At 39.2% G+C, this 18,107-nt stretch overlaps 1 protein-coding gene across 3 annotated transcripts in view; it reads right to left on the bottom strand.

The window, feature by feature from the left end:
• The window catches only part of LOC136876029 (putative RNA-binding protein Luc7-like 2), a 131,820-nt gene that overhangs the window by 29,535 nt on the left and 84,178 nt on the right, over positions 1-18,107 (bottom strand). For all 3 annotated transcript variants that reach the window (XM_067149638.2, XM_067149639.2, XM_067149640.2), the window contains 2 exons: positions 15,201-15,419; positions 8,044-8,256 (listed from right to left, as the gene is read on the bottom strand). In XM_067149638.2, coding sequence (XP_067005739.1) covers positions 8,044-8,256; positions 15,201-15,419 — 432 coding nt within the window. The remainder of the gene's footprint in view (positions 1-8,043; positions 8,257-15,200; positions 15,420-18,107) is intronic.

Below are 18,107 nucleotides of genomic sequence, written 5' to 3'. Positions count from 1 at the left end.
ATTAAAGGTAATCACATAGGCTGAGTGGACCTGGAACCAGACTTACATCCAGGTAAAATTGCCTGACCTGGTCGCAATCGAACCCGGGCCCTCTGGATGAGAGGCGGGCATGTTAGACCGCGAAAGTGCATTAATTACCGGTACACGAGTTCAAAATCTCGATACTTTATATTCAATTTTACAGGAGAATCTTCGTCATTTTCCCGTGAAAACGTCTTTCAGTTCAGTAACTTTGATTACGCTAGCCAAACTCTTCGATAAATCTAACAACGCCAAGCCAAACGACAATCGACCAAAAGTAGTTTTTAATTCTCTCATCTAATAAAATAAAGCACCTTAGATACAAAAGCACCCAAAATGATGGCGAAATCCGTTCATTTCTTAATCTTTCATTGTAATTTGGTCTCCGGTATACTGTTCGTAGTCAGTTTCTGGAAATCTCGTACCGCGCAAATTAGGCCTACATCGACTTTTAAAGGTTATGTTGAACTCGAAAACATGGTTTCGAATGTATGTATCGATTCTTAAAAGTTCTCGAATGCATTAAATTCAATTATGCGCGTCACAAATCCAATCAAATTGGAAAGATAAAAGAAATATCAAAACTTCAGAAATTACGGTTATTCGTGACCTTGAGGTCATCTGGAAAGCGCGCTCACTGCTCATGTCAGTACGAGTTTGAAATGATACCAACCATTTAAAATGTAACGTGCGCAAATAAAACGACTGCGGTTTTTGGTATTTTAACACGAAAACGTAAAATTCCCAGTCTTACATTAGAACCTAAACAGTAATAGGCAATCCCAAGACCTCCCATGGCTTGCTTTTTTTAAAATGTAAGGTGCAACGTCCGTTTTGGTCTCGCTAACATAATTATGTACGATAATATAAAAAATACTGAATTTGTGTTAAGAAGGAGCAGTTTCGATTCCTGCCTGAAAGCCCAATTACTCTGCAGTGCCCTGAGTAAAGTGCCGAAAACCTCTTCGGCAGTATGATCAAAAAAATGTCAAAATATAAACATCTAACCCTGGACATAATATGGACGTTTTATAAGTGCGAACATTTGACGAAACTCGTTCTGTCTTCAAGCAGAGCTGTCGAAATGCGCCGTGTCTCCTTGCAATTGTTGTGGCCACTCTCTGCTTTATGATTTTCCGAGTTTCTCTAAACAATACCACCCGAATGCGATGCTAAGATGGTCCCTTATGCAAGTTCACCGCCGACTGCTTTTCCAGTACCAGTACAGTAGGCCCTACTTGCTTTAATTATCGCAGTGATCCATAAATATTCCATAGCTGTCCTTTCGTGAGATACAGTTTATTAAAAAACGATTGATAGAGGATTTAGCATTGATGGGACTGGAATTTCTGGACGGTTGATCTGGGAAATCGTTTCTTCGAGGAACGGATAATGCGGGACTTTTACAACGCGATTTAATTACGATGCTCGCGGGACCGCGTAATTTGAACGCATATTCCGGGAAAACGTATTTACCGGGAACGGATAATTGAGGTTCCACTGTACTGTATATATGTAAATATTATTTTAGTTTCAACATGTATATTTTTAAAATTACTATTATGATATTACTATAAGAGTCACGATCAATGTATTTTATTGTCTTTGTGTAATTTGTCCTAGGCTGATGACATATAGTTTTGTCGAAACCGGTACCAAAAAGTTCATAAATGTGATGATTTAATAGAAATGTAGAAATTTTCACGTAATGTGTAGTATTGAAAAGGTGGATTTTATTATTTTCTTTGTTTATTGTTAGTATTTTTTAGGAAAAGAGGACCTATAGTGTCGAGACCGTTAGCTTTCTTGGTATAAAGAGTTTGGAGAAGGTTGTGAACTTCACTTGGTGTGGTAGTTATGCTTGATAGGGTTCTGATTGAAATCGTACCTACGGGAGGGAGCTGCTGGTTTTGTAGAGGGGAGAAGTTGGAGAAGTAATACCTGTTGAACAGTTCATTGCAATCGGTGTCGTTTGCTGTTGCATCGCTGTGGTTTACGCTGACAGGAATCCGCTCCGTCCTCCTCCGTATGTTGATGAGACTCCGGTAGCGCTTGGGGTTTTCAGTGACAGTGTCTACATGTGTTCTTTAGTGTCTCCTGAAGGCGTGGCACGGGATTTTAACGAAGGTATTGTGAGTGTGTGGGTTAGGGAAGTCTTTCCATAGGCGCCAAGCTCTCTTCTTATTAAATAGTATCAGTCTGGTCCCTTGTGATATCCAGTGTTGATATTTGCTAGAAGGAGCCCGTTGTGCAGGTACGAAGTCTTTAATTGCAGTTTGCAGCCAGTAGTACAGTGGGTCAAGAGCCGATTCTATATCAGCTCTTTCGAGAAGGCTCCACAGAAGGCATTCCAGGGCACGACACATTGCAGGCCAGTCGACACGGCGCCAGGCGTAGGTAGGGCGGGAGGATGTCCTGCTGTGGGGTAGGAAGAATGTAGTGTCGAGAGACTGGGGGTCGCACTGGAAAAGGTTTCTGCCTGGGATTATTGTTTTAAGTTCTAATGAGGAGAGCATGAGGTCCAGGGTGTTGGGTACATATTATATTAAACTGTTTCAGTCCAAGGCCATTAATAAAACTGTCATAACTGCCAACTTTAAAAAACAAAAAAATCAGAGATTTTGATATGAAAATCAGGAATGTGTGAATCAGTCATGCACTTAGATGGTATTACTTAGCAAAGGCATAGATTAATATATTGCATCAAGCGCCCGTGCAATGCTATTGAGATCAAATAACTAGCTGATGTACTTGTGCTTCGCTACAGAATTCTAAGAACGACTGTCCTTATAGTTTCCCCAACTGAAGTCAACAAAGGTCAATACAATGACGTCAGTACGAATGTCGCGATTAAAAGCAATGCTGTCATGAAATATTCGATAAAATTTAAAACAGCAAATTTTCTCACTTTTAACAAAAAGTACTATGGTGTCGATCTAATGTTTCAAAGTTCCAGAGCTAGAATGACCAGCCTGTGTAATTATTCTGTTTTGTAATTATTCTGTTTAAGTGTGCACACTGCTCATTCCAATCACTGCCCCGGAGTAGGGATCGAATAGCCGGAATACTATGATGATCAGTAGTATCAGAAAATTTATGAACCACAGGAATGGCATGCTCCTTCCTGCCAATAGTCAGGCAGGCTGTTATACTCAATACGGAGCAGTAATTCCATCTATCAGAGATAAATGGCAGCAGAATACACAAAACACGTCACAACAAACAATGGTCAATGTTGATAAATTTTTTGAGCTTTCTATATTGGAGGCCTTCACATTCAGTTTTCTTCCAATCTGTGATATTAGAGCATCTAATGTAAAGCATGTCGTCCTTTCTTTCATAAATTCCTCTTGTGTTATTATTCAAGCGATCGTTCCTTCATTACTTTTTTCTCATTCTTATTATCATCTTCACAATTTAATCACCATCACCACCAATATTATTGCAGTCAGTACGGTAAAACTGAATAAGACATAAATAATCAGAAACTGTATTCTCTATAACTTTTGTTACGTACTACTTTTCGATAAGACCAATAAGACAGGTAATTAAAAATTACATTTTTGGCACCTTCCCCTAAACTACCATTTCGAACAGGGTGAATAAAATTATTTATAGCGACGACTGTAGTGCCTTATTCCCCGACTTTTTATAAAATTCAGTTCACCCATTTTCTCGAACGTTGGCGCGATATGGACTTAGCAACAAAAATCCAAATTCACGAATATCTCTATCATAGCCCGTATGGTAAAAATGTATAAGGCATAAATGATAGGAAATTTAATAGTATATAACTTTAGTTACGTACTATTGATTGATAGGAGAAATAATAACAAATATTTGAGAATTAAATTTTAGGCCTTCCCCTAAACTACCATTTCACTCTGCGTGAATAAAATTATTCATGGCCTAGATTATAAGCGACTTATTCCCCGACGTTATACACTGTTTTCTCGTGATGAGCGTACATACATACATAAATTACGGAAAATTAAAACGTGCATTTCACCTTGTTACTGTGGTGATGACGGTACGGAAATATTATTCTTTTTAAATTCTGAGCAATGTACAGAAAAAAACTCTGTATTTTATGTATATTGAGATAAATTAAAATTAGAATTATCTCCTAAATTCTCTAGAAAAGTCACTAGTTTTTATCATTGAAATTCTGTCACTAAATTACCGTATTTACGTGAATAATACCCGCATACTAAAAAAAAAAATATATATATATATTGAGGCACGAAATTGGGGTGCAGGTTTTATTCAAGTCAATGTTGGCAATTTTTTTTTTTTTTTCAAAATCAGCCTTCCTGAAGTAAGGGTGCGGGTATTATTCGCGTAAATACGGTACTAAGGAAGACTACATATCTAGCGACTAGTCTCTAGAATGACTAGACTGATGTGAACGAGCACGAACATAGCACGCGAGAATGAGAGATTGATAATCGATATACGCGTTGCAATATACAGGCTTCAATAAACATCGTACATTCACATACATTTCTTGCATTAATAAACATCTATATTTCGTTTGAAAGCGGCCAATGAGCGAAGGACTTCCGGCCACTGGTGCAAAAAAGCTGAAATGGTGAGATTTGAAAACAAATGTTTGAAGTTCACCAAAAAAATAAGCTAAATCAGGAGAAATAATAGAATAATTGGGAGGCAGGAAGAACTGTCGAAAATCGGGAGTCTCCCGCCTAAATCGGGAAACCTAAAAAAACTAGTTTCGCCACATTTACATATAACAACCCAGCCGTCCATCAGATCGCAAATACTTTAAAGAAGCACAATATCAATATAGCCTTCAGGACAGTTAACACTAATCGAAACATGTTTTTTAACCACAACAAGGTCAATCACAATAGCAACCATTATTCAAGGTCCGGCATATATAAACTAACATGTACACAATGTGGTTTTTCTTATATCGGACAGACTGGCCGCAGCTTTAACACGAGATATCTGGAACATTATAACGCTCAAAAACACAATAAGTACTCAGCGATGAGCCAACATATGAGAGAAACGGGCCATCACTTTACATCCATAGAGAAAGATCTTACCATCATTAGAAGCATAGGTAAAGGGAAATTAATGAATGAACTGGAAAACCTACACATCTTTTTAGACCAAACCTACAATAAAAATAAAAATCTCAACGACGTCAATGAAATTAAAAATCCTTTGTACGAATTAACACCCAGATTAATTAATATCGTGAATTCAGATCAAAACAAAATCCCTCAATTATTTAAATCTCCACACTCAAATGCTTCATCCATCATGCCAAAAGTTAAACCCGCCCATATTGCTTCTAGAAACTCCCCTCCAGCAACAGCACACACACCCATAGACCAGCCTACCCCCACTCTCCCTCCATGCCCCGCCCCTCCATTACCGCACCATTACAACACCAGGAGTAGAAATGGTGACAAGACAGGCGCTGCCGGAACAGACAGATCCATCTAGTATTAACTGAACAAGTAAGTCATTTTACAGTTAAGAGGTGTTAATTTAATACATTATATCACAACACGTGCTAAAAAAAAAAAAAAAAAAAAAAAAAAAAAAAAAAAAAAAAAATCAAAATTATTTTCTACTTCATTACAGATATTCTTAAGATCCCTCCCAAAGACCAAGCAACACATCAACGGGAACAATTTTCACACAAGACTGTATCAAGTGTCTAGGATGTCTCTTCCCAATTAAGCAGCAGCCTAAAACTATGAAACAGCTAAATATTGTACTCTTGTCAATTCCTTGACGTTACATGAGACCCAAAGTCAAGACGCTAACAGTTTCATTCACAACGTTTTTGACCAGTCTACCTACAACAATCGGCTTTTGAATCTCCACTTGTGCACGACAACACATTTAAATATTAGTTACGTCAAGAACATGAAAATGAAAATCGTGGGTCAAACAAGCTCCAGTTTTAATATCACCCCTTCTCAAGAAAAAAGAAGATCCGTTTCATTTTATTTTTAGTTTTGAACATTTTAAGTTAACCAGAACTGCCAAGTTAAAACACATTCAATTTAAATTTATATTTTCAATCTTGACCAACCTACAATCAGTTCAAATCTCCACTTATTGTTGACGACACATCCTGTCACCAGACACGATACGTCAAGTACTTAATATGATATAGGGGTCACATAAACCCCGATATGCAATCCTCTTCACCGAAAAGAAGATCCATTTTAGTTTTGGACATTTTCCATATTAGATAGATTAGGACCAAAAAACTTTACTGTATTGACTTATGTTTGTATATATTGTATATAATGTATATGTTGTATATAGTGTATATATTAGTATGTTTATATTGGTTAAAAAGGTCCCAAACCTTGACCTAAAGGTTGTTTACAGGCTGAAGATGCCCAAAATAATGGGTGAAACATGTACCTGACCAAATAAGTCTACATAAAATCATGTAGATAAACCACATTAAACGTGGAAAGTATTGAATAGGTGGTTTTTTATTTAATTATCCTTGATATCTATGCCTAAATCGGGAAAGTTGGCAGGTATGACCTGTTTATAAAATATTTATCACAGTTGTTAACCGACAGTCTGATAGTTGGAGAAAACCACTTTATAGATAAGTTAAAGTCACCCATTAAAATTACTTCACCATGAGGGAGAGCTGCTATGACTGATTTCAGGCACTGTTCAAGGTCACAGAATGGGTTGTTTGGTGGTCTAAAGCAACATCCCACAAGTACAGGGTGTTGAGGAAAGAGTAGCTCCAACCATACTAACTCACAGTTCTGTTTGAGGTCTGTCCGTTTACACGGTAATGCACTGTTCACTGCTAGCATCACTCCACCACCTAGAGTAGCGCAATCATGATGAAATAGGCTGTAATTAGCGCTAAGTGGTAGTTCACCGTCACTAGCCCACGAGAACCATGTTTCAGTAAGTTCAATCACGTCAACTTCTCCTAAGTCTGGCAGGAATAGTTCACAATCAGACAGCTTATTGTTCAGGCCTTGCACGTTCTGACAATAGATATTTTAGATCTGTTTTCATTTCACAAGGGTTGGGACTGGGGTTTAAGTGGACATCTCCAGCTGAGCGACCAGGACTAGGCTCGCTCGGCTCAGAGCGAGAGTCAAGAGAGAACGACAGAATGTAGTAGTTTCTCTCTGCTAGTAGCCACGTAAAAGAAGAATTCACTTTTTCACTTGCACACACCGATTCCTTAAATCGAATAAACTATGCGGAGAACTGTAAAGCGCAACAACTCTGATTATTACCACACAAACTGCAGCAGCACTAAGCTTGCGTGTGTCTACTCTAGCCGAATGCAACTGGAACTGTTCAAACTAACTGGGTAGCTACCGAGCCAAAAATCAGAGGGAAGAAATGGAGGTCAGACAACTACCCCTCTCAAATACTGAATGTGTTATGGAATGACAGAAGACTGGTGTCCATTTTATCTAAGCATCACCGTAGAGTGGGAACAGATCCTATCATGAAATTATGAATTTTCAAACCCAACTTAGTAGATTGGAACGTGGCCTGACGGAACAGCACCACGTGCCAGGCTCCATCCACACAGAAGGTAAAAGAGTTTATGAAGCTTTTGCCCTTCACGTTCAAAGATAGAAATTTCATCTCCAAAATTCCTTACACACAGAAAAAACTTTTTTTTTTTTTTTTTTTTTTTTTTTTTTTTTTTTTTTTTTTACATGTTGGGAAAAATGTAAGAACATGTCCTGCCTGCGGATATGTACTGTTGTGCTTCAATCCCTGTTCCGAGGCATACATACAAAATTCAATATGAAAATGTAAAATGCTAATACATTCATTTTATCAGCATTCCAAGAAAAATATTTTTTCCAAAACATTCAATAAAATACAAAACATGTTAGATCAAAATAATTTGCAATAAATCTATGCCCATAATGTGTGGCGAGCATTTTCTACTTGATGACTATGAGCCGTCCATAACAGGAAATAGAAATCAAAATCTGTTTGATTTTTCCAAGACAAGGAAAACACACATACCTCAAGCTCAGCCAGCTTCTCTCTAATTTTGATGAATCCCAAATGAAGTTTTCCTCCAAAGTGATCCGCCAGACGTCTGTCATTATCGTGAATACCTAGGTATGCCGAGCACACCTCGCAAACACGCAGTTTCTGCTGCTGATAGCTACTAGCAGGCATAGAGTTGCGATATTCACCTTCAGCAGCATTTTTCTTCTTCCTCAAGTCTTCGATCTTGAACAAGAATAAAAACTTTGAAAAGCAAATTAATTTAATATTACTATTCTAGTTTCCTGAAAACCATGTCACTATTATACAAAAAGAGTGTGTAAAATCATGATATATTGGACCCGACAGTAAGGGAATCTTAGAAGTGGGTGTACGTCAATTAGACTATGTTTAATTTCTTAATAACTCACCTCTTACGGAATTTCAACTACCTTTTGCTACTTCAATGCAAAGGCATATATTCAACATCACTTTTTACCTACCGAGATCAAACAATACAAAAAAGAAATGAATATAAACACATGAACTGCAAATATGGGGTGTTGGATTGTATGCAAGTTTTTTGCATTGAGTTATAGCAGATAATGCTGATAATGTTGAACACATCCAATGTGCAGAAGCTGAAGCATCCATCCTTTGAACAATGCACGACTGCCTGTTTAAAAAGAGTAGCTAGTATCAATATATAAATGGGGCAATAGAGGAAGTACTGAAAATTAGAGGCCAGTATTAGTCCTACTTTCCCAGTATGTGGGCAGGGCTGAGGCAAGATGAAAATATATGGCATATTTTTACGGCTGGATGCCCTCAGTTGAGGAGCTAATGATGGTAAGCAAAAACTGGCCAATGAATGGGAACTGTCAGCTGACGGTGGGAGTTGAATGCCTAGCTGCTCAGCTCTGTAGTTTCTTGTAAAGGTACGGACCATACGACATACTAGAATGATTACGAGAGGCATACATGCAGTTTTATTTGCATCATTCAGATGATATGCATGCACTTTACCCTTACATGAAACAAACCAACAACATGCATATTATCAACCGAGGAATGGGCACGAATATTGGAGCGTCTGAAGAAGTGCTGGGAGGACCGCAAAGCCCGAACAATCCCTTCAAAGAGACTTGAACGATGGACTGACTAGAGTGATCCTATGCGGTCATAATAGAAGAAGAAACTGAACAAGGGACTGCTTCCTAAGTGAAGATCCTTAATCGATGATGCTTGTTGTATACAGGGGTCCAAAATCCAGGTCACCGGCCCTGCATAATGGTACTAGCCACTGGTAAAGTACAACCATGGTGTTCTCCATGTAGCACTACTGATCATAAGTAACGCAAACCCAGGGTGTTCCACACATACAGTCCCTGGCCAAATTAATAGACTCAGTCACATTTTCTTTCATGTATACAGTTTGAAGCACCGTGGAAGCCTAGTACATGCTCAAAGAGGAGTAATTTTGATTCCATAGGTATTTACAGTTGGTAATATGACTTTAACATGTGCGTTATGTTAGTCATTTGTTTCTTGGGCTGCTGATGTGCAACTGTTGACAGCTTGGCAATATTTAGCGCCAAATATGTAACCCCTTACAAGTGTTTCCACAGTGTTTTTCATCACAATAACTGAGAGGGTAAGTTGTACTGCTCGGTTTACTTTATTCTCTATACAAGAGTTAATGATTTAGGAATATTAAACTTTAAAAACCAGAGAAACGTTGATAATATAGTGACATTTTGATTTTTTTTAGGTTATGATGTCTGGTGACATAACCCCTCGAAAGGGGGCACAGATAAAGATCCTCACTGAGACAGGAACATATTCCCAGCGTGAGATTGGTAACAAAGTTGGTGTTTCACAATCCACAGTGAAACGCATTGCTAAGAAACTGGCTTTTGGTGAGGACTTGAATGGGAAACGGAAAGGTCATTGTGGCAGGAAACCTCTCTTTATTGAGCGTAGTGAACGATGCCTTCCAAACGTTTGCAAAAGAAACCGACATTCTACGGTGAAAATGGAAAAAACCTGAACTAGAAGCATCTGGGGTACATGTTTCAGAAAGAACAAAACGGCGGAAACTGAAGGAATTGGACTTCATGGCTCATAGGCCATGTAAGAAACCATGGCTTACTCCCTGTGTGATGGCTAAGAGATTCAAATGGGCCAGGGAATACAAGGATCATGGTATAAACTACTGGAAATCGGTAGGTAATAACATATAATATTTGACAAAGGGTGCTGAAGAGGATTTTGAAGTTAGGTGAAGTATTTACAAATTTCTCTATTTATTTTCAGGTATGCTTCAACTTTCGAAGTTCTTTCCCAGAAGGCAGCATTTGTTCGTCGCAGGTCAGATGAGAAATACCATCCAGACTGTCTTTCTCTGATAGTCAAACACCCTGATAAGATAATGGTGTGCTCAGTAATTAGTGGGGAAGCAGTAGGACCTCTATTTTGTCGATGGTATAATGTGCCAGGACCAGTATAAGGAAGTTTTGCGCACTCAGCTACTACCACAGATACGCGAATGGTTCCCTGATGGAAAAAAATGTGACTTTTATGCAGGACGGAGCACACTGCCACACAGCTAAATCAGTTAAAGACTTCCTGAAGAAAAAAAAATTACCCTTATTGTCATGGCCAGAGCATTCTCCGGATATGAATCCTATTGAAAATGTATGGGAGGTGGTCAAAAGAGAAATAGCAAAAGAAATGATCACAACAAAAACCAGACTCATTGAAAAACTAAAAGAAGTTTGGCATCATAATCCACTAATAAAAGAGACTGTTCAAAGCTGTATTGAAAGCATGCCCAGGAGGATTAAAGCACTAATAGATGCAAAAGGTGGACCTACAAAATATTGAAACTGTGTACATTCGAAGAAAAGTGTTACTTATCACCTAAAATTTTGTGAAAGAAAGGAAAAAGAATGTCTGTACATAGTCAATAAACATCCCTTATGTAAATAACTGTAATAAATAAGTTGTAATTCTAAGAAATTTGGTAATTAATTAAAAAAACGTGAAAAGGTAGTACTGTCAATTAATTTGGCCGGGGACTGTAGTGATACCACCTACTCACAGGTAACACAGACCTATGGTGTTTCTCACATAATGGTACCACTCATAGGTAACGCAAACCCACAGTGTTCCACACATAGCAGTGCCAATGACAGGCCATGTACTACTCACAGGTAACACAGACCTATGGTGTTTCTCACATAATGGCACCACTCATACGAAATGCAAACCCACGTTGTCCCCCACAATTTTTTTTTTTTTTGATAGTTGCTTTACGTTGCACCAACACAGATAGGTCTTATGGCGACGATAGGACAGGAAAGGCCTAGGAATGGGAAGGAAGTGGCAGTGGCCTTAAGGTACATCCCCAGCATTTGCCTGGTGTGGAAATGGGAAACCGCGGAAAACTATCTTCAGGGCTGCCGACAGTGGGGTTCGAACCCACTATCTCCCGGATGCGAGTTCACATAGTGATACTGATCACAGGTAACACAGATCTATGGTGTTTCTCATATAGTGATATTAATTGCCAGTGAAGTGACCCATGGTGTTCTGCATATAATGGTACTAATCACAGGTACTGTAATGTTGTGCTATGTCAGCAGATTCTATTGAAACGACAGCACCTGCAACTTACCATAGTCGGAAATTTACTAGCCTGAATATGACAAGTAGTCTCATGGTTCTAATTCCATCACCCCTTGGTTGCCCCTTATGATAGGTCGCCCCCACAGGGGGTACACCAGATAGTGTTGTGCTAAGTCAGCAGATTCTATTGAAACGACGGCACCTGCAACTTACCATAGTAGGAAATTTACTGGCCTGAATATGACAAGTAGTCTCATGGTTCTAATTCCATCACCCCTTGGTTGCCCCTTATGATAGGTTGCCCCCACAGGGGGTACACCAGATAGTGTTGTGCTAAGTCAGCAGATTCTATTGAAACGACAGCACCTGCAACTTACCATAGTAGGAAATTTACTGGCCTGAATATGACAAGTAGTCTCATGGTTCTAATTCCATCACCCCTTGGTTGCCCCTTATGATAGGTTGCCCCCACAGGGGGTACACCAGATAGTGTTGTGCTAAGTCAGCAGATTCTATTGAAACGACAGCACCTGCAACTTACCATAGTAGGAAATTTACTGGCCTGAATATGACAAGTAGTCTCATGGTTCTAATTCCATCACCCCTTGGTTGCCCCTTATGATAGGTTGCCCCCACAGGGGGTACACCAGATAGTGTTGTGCTAAGTCAGCAGATTCTATTGAAACGACAGCACCTGCAACTTACCATAGTAGGAAATTTACTGTTCTGAATATAACATAGTGAATATTACAGACTGGTGCAGCCCTTGCAAGAACACCCAACCCTGAGCACACCAAATACCATTCAGCTCAATCTTAAGCCTGTTCATCTCTCATATATAGAAGTGGTTTCCCCTGACAACATACTCAGATTAAACATATGACATTAAAACTTCTCTGAATGAGAATTGGTTACTATCTCAGCGCATGTTCCTCCAGTCAACACACATGGTACAGTTTGTTTGGAAATCCTACTCCTGTCCATTTGCTCAATAGGCCTTCCATTTTTGTCACCATCACCTAACCGAGTACCTTTCACCAGTTCTCATTTATTCTCGAAAATTATTCAACAACAGAGAAACTTGTTCTAAAGGGCCTTGAAATCGACCTACTGTCAATGCTTTTAAGGCTCTAACATCCAGTCGTCTGTGATAATACATACTAGTCTGCAGTGAGATTCTTGACCATATGTAAGGTACAGACAAACCCAGAAATTAACTTATTGCTTTGTAAATGAAGCATTTTCGGTGTGCATGAAGTGTTCTCTCAACAACACATCAATTACTTACCATATAAGCAAACAACCTCCAAATATTTTTTCCAAAATTTACAGCGGAAAGTTTGTGTACAGGTATTTGGTTGGTAATTTTAAGAAGTATCATGTGTTGAGGATGGCCGTCGTGAGCTCTCGTTATAGGTCATTCACGCCTAAAGAAAGGCTACACATTTTGCAGAGGCAAGGTAAAAGTAATCACACTGTGGAAAGAAAATACGGCGTGGATGTAAATTAGGGGGGAAAATAAAACTCACCTCGAACAGAATAACCGTAACCAACAAGCATTTTGCAGAGGTAAAGTGAAGTTATCGGGATACGCCGCACACGAATGTGTGAGTGGAAAGAGGCTGTCTTGATATGCAGTTATGAGTGAAATTTATCTCTTGAAGAAAGTGTAAGAAAGCAAGAGTTAAAAATGACAGGTTGTAAGACTAGCCGAAAATGGCTCATACGTGTTCTTGAACAAAACATCTTCAGTTTTTGTAAGAGAACTAGTACTGCAAGAGCCAATTATAAAGAAAATATTGTGGATTCCCACAGATTTCTTTTTATCAGTTTGCATCAGAGAAATTTCCATTTACCCTCTCAAATTGCTAAAACGGACCAGACGTATTTACTGTACTGTAGTATTCATGGTAGAAGGAAACAAATATTATTGTTAAGACTGTTTTGTCATTCAAACAGCATTATGGTACTCTTTACTATGAATTCCACCTAGGGACAAGCCCGGTAACAAGCCGCAGAAATGAAGTTCCTACGAACTATGGTACAGAAGACAAAAAGGGACAGGGTAAGGAATGAAAGAATAAGGGAGGAAGCTGGTGTGTACCCATCCCTGAATGAAAAAGTGACAAGGGCCCGTTTGAAATGATTTGGCCATGTCAAACGAATGGACGATAGAAGGACAGCAAAACAATGGCTACACACAGTTGTGGCTGGAAAACGACCAGTAGGAAGACCTAGGAAAAGATAGCTGGACCAAGTGAAAGAGGACATAGGAACGAGAGGAGTCAGCTGGGATGTCGTCTTGAGAGAAGAGTGGTACATGCACAGACAGAAGTGGAGAGTGCTCGTAAAGCACACCCAGGCAACTGGAGTGGAAAACTGATGATGATAAGCCCGGTAATTGGTCTGTGTTCGTCTTACGTTCCACAATATTTAATAGAATCACCCTTCAAATTTCCTTGTCGGTCATACCGCTAGGTTGCAGGTGCCATTACTGGAGAAGTAGTTAAGATGACCAATAGCTGTCCAAAATAGGAAAATGTTGTGTTTCATACCTGGCGATACATTCTTCTCCACAAACTCCATTCCAGCGCATAAAACAAACTGCCCAATCTTGAACTGGTTTAAAGCCTTTTTCCGAAAAATAACTTTTCTCCCTTTGCGAAAAACTAATGATCATGAATATATCTTTCAATAGATAAACCCCAAATAGTGACAACAACAGTCACAGCATCTCTGGCAACCAAGGCCTACGGTAACAAGTAATGTGACGTCACTGATGGAACGTTTTCTATTTCAACACACTATTCATACAAATTCAGTCACAGCATCTTTGACGACCGAAGCCAACTGTAACAAGTAATGTGACGTCACTGACGGTACGTTTTCTATTTACACCCACACTATTTATACAAATCCACAGTCACAGCATCTTTGGCGACCAACGGCTACGGTAACAAGTAATGTGATGACACTGATGGCACGTTTTCTATTTCCACCCACCCTATTTATACAAATCAACTTGTCACAGCATCTCTGGTGACCAAGGCCTATGGTAACGACTAATGTGACGTCGTTTCCATCACGCATTTTGCCACGGGACACAAAGTTTTGGACGATTCCCAGCAAGAACTCTGCCCAACTGCTACATCGCATATAACAAGTTCTCTGTGACCGATTCAAAAACACATTCTCATACTCTGCAATCTACATGCCATGAAACAAATTGCAGGTTTTCTTGGCCAGCATTAGTTTTCACCAATACCTAACTACACAGAGTTTGTTTTCTTTCTTTCAGCTAAAAAGAGCTGTACCTACTAGCAAACACACACATGTATGCTTTGGTGATGGAAAGGATAGTGGGGAAGGGGAGAGAGAAGGAACACTGTTAGCAGCAAGTACAGTGACGCAGGCATGATGATGAACACTAGTACCCAGGGCCAATTTCAGTCGAAGTTAGCTTTATGTGATAATTCCAAAAATTAAGGGGTGCTGTATGTGGGCAAACACAGTAATTACAAGACCATCTTTACCAAACAGAGATATTTTAAAATAACTACCTCCTCCATGAGCTTCATGCTGTCCTCCACCAAACCCTCTGCTCCAAGCTGCTCTGCACGAGCTAACTTCTTCCCAATCTGCTCGGCAAGTTCATGGACCTTATTAGCCTTGAGAGCTACTTCAGCTGACAGTTCTTCCTGAGTTTCAGCAAGTCGCTGTTTAGCTAGTTCTGTACGTCGATCACAGTCGGCAATGAAGGCTTGAAGGTGCTCCATTGCCTGCAAAAAAGAATTAAATATCACAACCAAACAAAAGGCATGTTTACACAGTGCCTGCACCACACTGTCAATGCCCCCAACAGCACAGTCTTCTGTGTTCTGCATGTTTTGGATGGTTGCATAGATTTTGCTTGATTAAAAATTCAGTTTAGAATGAAGTTTCCAATTAAAAGAAAAAAATCTGAAAACCGTATAGATTCACTTTTCATGTACAACAACATACACTCCCTAAGATTATAGTGAATGACCACTGCGATTCCAAGAATGAAATCTTATCCAGGATTCGGCAAGGCAACAGTACAACGGCTACAGATCTCAGCTGTCAGCTCCGAGTTTGGATGATGCAATGCTATGTTTTTGCTGGATGCTCAGCCCTCAGTCCGAAAGCTTCCAATACCCTGGATAGAAAGGAAGATCAATGAGGAAGTCCTCTACTTGTTAAAATAGAGGAAAGAGATTTTAACCACCATCAAGGAGCAAATGCTCAAGTATATCGGGCACATCATGCGACGTGAATGATATGAACATCTATAATATATCATTGAGGGGAAAACAAAGACAATCTATGAAGAAAACAAGAAATTCCTAGCTTAAATACTGGCGCCATTTGTATGGTATCTTTCGAGCCACTGTTTCACAAGTAATCATAATGTACTGGATCACCAACCTTCGTAGGGAGATGGCGTCCAAAGAGGAATAAAAATTACGAAGAAATCTGAATACAGAATAAGTCCCTTATCTGGAAAAACTGACTTTAGAAACTATTTCTGAGCACAAGAAGCCATTTATAATCTTGTAGAAAGTCCAGCTCATGCGGGGTAAGATCCAGGACTAACGTCAATGCTTTAACACCTGTCCCGCTGAGCCTAGGAGGAGATTTAAAACAAACGGAAGAAGTCAAATAGCTGTTATTTCTCCTGAATTCAATACTGCTAATGCTGTATTTGTTGGACAGAAACGTTAAGAGTTACAATATTTGCCATATTTACGATATTTCATTTCCTAAAGAAAATCAATTGAAGTGTAATATTTTTCTATTAGTTTTATTTACAGAAATGTACTTTTGGAGAATTACAAAAACTAAGTTGGATGGATAAAAAACGTCTTAAAGAACATATAGAAGGGTTTATGTTTATTAAATACGATAAAGAAGGTGAAAACAAAGTTCCTTGGACACGTACTGAGACATGACTCTTCTCCAGACCATCACGGAAGGAAAAGTAGAAGACAGAGACCGAGGGAAGACAAGGACGTCACACATCAGGAACTCCGTCAGTGAAATGGCATGTGGTTCAATAGCAATATGAAGTGGCATGACGAAGATCCATCAGATGTGGGTACGGCGACAAGTCATTGCCTTTAGTAGATGATTTACTGTAAGTGTTGTTCTGAAGTGCCGCGTGGTACCACAGGGTCTTTCACTCAAAGTGGGGCCGGTCAGCGCAGGCCAGTGGGTACAAGAGCAAGCTGAAGGGCAGACAAGAACATGGCAACTCGCTGAGGTTAGAGTTGAGAGAGCGCATGTAAATAACAAGCACACACAATAACACATAATCAAAGTGAAATAATTACTCACCTCATCACAGAAGATGTTGAAAATGTCCTTCACCTGCATCTACACATTTCTAGCATCGTCCAAGCAAATTTTCATTCACTTGCATTAGATAAACTCAATTTCTCTCGTGATATTTGGTTTGAGTTCGAGAGTGGGAGGGTTTGTTGTATAAAACTTATTTTTCAATTTTCCCCATAAATAAAAATCGCAAACCGTACGATCTGGGGATCTTGCGGGCCACAATGGTTTACTAATTACCCTGTTGTCGATAATTTCCTCAAATGACTTGTTAGCCATATGCGCGGTTGCAGGGTCTTGCTGAAAATATCCAGATTGGCATTCCTTGTCCATCAATTGTTCAAAAAATGGTACGAGAATGTTATCCCTATATTTCTGCCCAGTGATTGTGGTTTAAAAGAATATATGCCCTATTATCCTGTCTGCAGTTACTGCCGCCCACACTCCCATTTTCACATCATGTAGGGGTGTTTCATGTATGACATTTTTCAGGGTTTTCTGAAGACCAGTACCAATTATTCTGACTTGAAACACGTCCACTTAAATGTAACCATGCTTCATTAGAGAATATAATTAATTTTGAATCCAGTACCTTATCATTAACACTCCCTTGAATCCCAGTTACAGAAATTTATCCTGCTCTCATTATCACATGGATGCAACTCTTGGAACAACTGATCCTGTATGCTTTCAATTGTAACATTTTTTTTTTGTAGCTCGCCACATGGAGGAAATCGAAAATTGTGTTTACTGCGGAAGCGGAGGAAATCGAAAATTGTGTTTACTGCGCAAGTTTTTTGAGCAATTTTGTAGGAGTATGTTCTAATTCCCCCCACCCTAGCATAGTTTATCCTCAGTAAGCACACTCCTTTTTATTCTTCGCTTTCTATCAAGAATCGAACCCATGCTTCTAAATTTGTTCACAAGTCTTCTTACAGTTTCCCTACCTGGAATGTTTGCACCTGGGAATTTTCCTATATATCGCCTTCTAACTTCTCTACAAGAATTTGTCAACACGTGTCGTACATAAAAATCTTCAGAATGTGTACGCAGTTTGAGGAATTATTGAAACAATAGGCTTTAACACTTAGCAATAACACATTATAAACTTTTGA

Source organism: Anabrus simplex, chromosome 6 (genome assembly GCF_040414725.1).
Source record: "Anabrus simplex isolate iqAnaSimp1 chromosome 6, ASM4041472v1, whole genome shotgun sequence".
NCBI lineage: Eukaryota > Metazoa > Arthropoda > Insecta > Orthoptera > Tettigoniidae > Anabrus > Anabrus simplex.
The sequence above is the reverse complement of the archived record's forward strand: the minus strand, read 5'-3'. Positions and strand labels throughout refer to the sequence as shown.